Raw genomic sequence first — 3,713 nt, 5'->3', positions numbered from 1 at the left:
TCAACTTAAATCACTAATAATATGTCTTTAGTACAACTAATATGGTAGCTTTTCATACAAAAAAAAAAAACTGAAAATGGCAGCTAATCAAACTGATAGCACAAAACCGTCGAAGCATGCATGCTAACTTACTAAGTAGACTGCTTGAACGATCCTTCAACAAGGTTTAGGGTGGCTGCAGGTGTATGAATCTATACTCAAATGCATAATTAAACTCTAACATTGAATACCTCTATTCATAGAAGACCAAAATATATGATCTTTATGAGTAAACTCATAACTCATAATCTTTACAATGATTATAAACTCGATTTTTACTTTGTAGATTTACTCTCACTCGGAACTATTCTTTATCCGTAGATACAAGGTGCGTATTATTATAAACTAGTATCTGGTGACAGTCATTAGTACTCTACTGTCTACGTACGGAGGCATAAATTAGCAGACCGCTACACTGTTCTAAAGATCGCTACTGTGCCGCTGCATGAATTGATCGATCTGTATATGATGTACAAGAAAGAGACGTAACCAAAAGGCAAAAGCAAGCAACAGAAGCAAGATGTATATGATGAACACTTAATATATATATATATATATATATATATATCGCTGTACTGGGTTCTTCTATCATCATAGGATTATATCAAACCACGAAGAAAATCCCACATATCCTTTATTCTCATGCATGATATGAGATCATTGGAAAAACGTGACCAGCCTTTAATGTAGTAATGTACACCATATTTCATATTTCATTTCTAAAATCGATCATCTCCATGAGACCATGATAAATCAGTACACAAGAAAACCACAAACGAAGGGGTTTGATTTCTACCAAAATCGTTCCTACTAGCTTTCTCAATGAACAAATATATATCATCATCACCCTTCTCCAACTAGTCTCTATCTGGTTTCTAAAACTCTAAGGAAGAAACCACAGAGACCAAGATCGAGAAAAACCCCCCCAAAAATAAACAAATAAAAGTGAAACCAAACTCCAAAACCCAAAAATATATACAAATGGATTGTTCAATGGAGTAAAACAAGCTAGAAAGATCTGCTAAAAGATCGACCTCGATCATGCAGCACCTTTGTTAGCTTGGACCTGAGGCTGCATGTGAGCCTGGGCTTTAGCAAAGGGACTGTGACTGTGTAACCTCGAATGGTTACTGGTTAGACCAGAAGGAGTAGAGGACTTGATGGTGGTGGTGTTGGGGGTTGCGTTGGTGGTAGCGGTGGTTGCGGAGGCGGTGGTGACGACGCGCTCGCAGGAGGGGCACATTGTGAGAGTGGTGGCTGGAAGCTGCATGTAGAAAGGTTGAGAGGTTTTCAAGGCTCTTAATTCTTGCAGTTCCTTTTGTAACCTCCTGTTCTCTTCTGTCAGTGTTTCGCAGCACCTCTTTAAGTACTCACAATCTACTTCTGTCTGCTTCAACTTGGTCCTGTGTGATCAGTTTGAATTACATCATTGAATATTTCACCAAACAATGCAAGCAACAAAATAAATCCAAATTCCATGTGTGTGCTTTGACAGTTCCCCCAAATATTAATACAACAGTAATGGGTTTTCTTAGATTTATATAAGTAATAAAAATAAGTAAGAAATGAGTAAGAAAAATGAAAAATACCTTGCTCTTCGATTCTGAAACCACACTTCCACTTGGCGTGGACGAAGATTTAACTGTTTTGCCAGAGCTATTTTTTGCTTCTGCGAAAATATTCAGTCAAAGATTAATCAACTAAATAAAGAAACGTTACGGATTTCTGGCTTACATATAGAATAAAGAAAACAAAGATCAGTCTTTGGAATTTAATTTTTGGTTTTGTCTGTAGCTTACAGGATTTAAGGTGCTGTGTTCTTTGAAGCTCTCCTCAAGAAAAGCCGATTGGTCCTTTGAGAGCCTGAGTTTCTTCCGAGTCGACCCGTTCTCGTCGTCGTCACTCGCTCTTGAACTCGCTCTCTCAGTCTCGAGCACCTCCAAATCCAAGTCTCTCTTGCTTCTCCTGACACCGAAATCCATCTGGAACGACGAGACGGTGCTGTTTGGAGAAGAGAGCTGCGCCGCCGCGTCTTCTGCCTCTTCGGCGTTACCCGCCACCAAGGGGAACCGGTTCACATCCAGCCCCTTTCCTGGTTCATCCAGACCGGCCGGTTCGGACACTGCCACTGTAATAAAATGCAAAAGTACCCATCTAATCAAAATCCCATTTCAGACAAAAACCCATTTGAGCACACAAAAAACAAAGTCTTGGGACTTGTTTTGTTGCCCAAGAAAATCAATCCAGATGGATTTCACTTACAAAAAAAAAAAGAAAAAAAAGGAACATAAGAAAACTGAAGAAGCAAGAACGGGTATTCAGTTATTTACAGTTATCAGTGAGCCAGGGGAAGCGGAGCTGCGAAGGAGTCTTCATGACGGGAACAGAAGGCAAGAGATTGAGCTGAATAGGTGGATCTGAAGAAACCCTTCTTCTTCTTCGATTGCTCTCATCTTCTTGATCATAGCCTTCCCTGCTTCCTAGGGCCATGCAAAACCCTAGATCTTTGCTGCTGCCCACGCTTGGGGCTTTGTCAAGGAAGAGAAACTGCTTTGGAGCATCGCCTAAGCTGAGAGCAAGCTCCATTTTTGATCGTTGGTTTAAAAATAATGGTGGAAAGGGAAGGAGGGGCTTTGAGGAGTATAAAAAGAGAGAGAAGATGGGAGAGATGAGGAGAAGAGAGACCAAAGTCTAATAAATAGTCTTATGTCTATCTACTCTCCCTCCTTTATATTATAATGCAATGTGTGTAAACACAGAAACACAACCTCCTTTCATTTTCTAGATTTTCTTTTTGTCTTCTGTGAGATGAGAGAGAGAGAGAGGTAGAAGAAGAAGAAGAGAGAGAGAGAGAGAGAGGAATTGACCGACAAACCCAGGTTGACAAACGCACGTGAATCTATTTAATTATATCCAACGGTTCATACACGAGAGAGGGAGATCCGGGTCGGAGTCGGGGTCAGACCAAAAATAAAAACAAAATAGATGTTTTATCCTTTTGGTAGTCAAAATATTATTAGAGCATGCATGCTCCTCGATCTTCTGCTGCAAAAGATAGTTTTTATTTAAAGAACAAAAAAAAACAAGAAGATTGCTTTTATTTCTTCGACTATTGTTCTTTTGCTATTGTCAAAACAAGCCTAGATTTGGTAAATCCGAATGAAAATCTACCATGCTTCAAGACCTATTTCAGATATATATAATACAAATAAATTAGTTTAATTTAATATGTATAATCAAATATGTGTACTATTCACGATAATAACATATTAGTTTATATGTTTTTCTAGTCTATCGATTAATACATATACTCGCGTATCTAACAAACGAACGTACATTCCACAAAAATGAACCATTGACGTGTATTCCTTCTGGTGTCATGTGTACCTATGTGGAAAGAAAATAGACAATTCTTGCTAATAAATAGGTTAGGTCAATCGACTAATTTGTATAAATTAAATTTTTGTTCTCACTTAAACGCAAGATCAATTCACCATGCGCCTTACCTAGTATTATATATGAATATGTCTCTCTAGCAGCGAAGGTGAACCATTGCAATCACAACATCATTCAAATTTTAAAATCTTATTAGATGTAATTTGAATTCATTCATGTCGTAAGAGACATATTGGACAAGAGTATTACGAGATACATGTTTGCTATCCATGAGAGAT

At 38.2% G+C, this 3,713-nt stretch overlaps 1 protein-coding gene across 1 annotated transcript; it reads right to left on the bottom strand.

Annotated features, from left to right (window-relative positions):
* Positions 1-724: 724 nt before the first annotated feature.
* Positions 725-2,728, bottom strand: LOC101308004 (homeobox-leucine zipper protein HAT14-like). Its single transcript, XM_004303291.1, has 4 exons — positions 2,370-2,728; positions 1,839-2,167; positions 1,629-1,708; positions 725-1,442 (listed from the first exon to the last, which is right to left on the bottom strand). Exons 1-4 carry the CDS (start codon positions 2,623-2,625, stop codon positions 1,079-1,081), a joined length of 1,029 nt encoding a protein of 342 aa, XP_004303339.1. The 5' UTR covers positions 2,626-2,728; the 3' UTR covers positions 725-1,078.
* Between the last annotated feature and the right edge of the window lie 985 nt (positions 2,729-3,713).

This window comes from Fragaria vesca, linkage group LG6 (assembly GCF_000184155.1).
Source record: "Fragaria vesca subsp. vesca linkage group LG6, FraVesHawaii_1.0, whole genome shotgun sequence".
Classification (NCBI taxonomy): Eukaryota; Viridiplantae; Streptophyta; class Magnoliopsida; order Rosales; family Rosaceae; genus Fragaria; species Fragaria vesca.
This window is presented reverse-complemented; position numbering and strand designations above follow the sequence as displayed.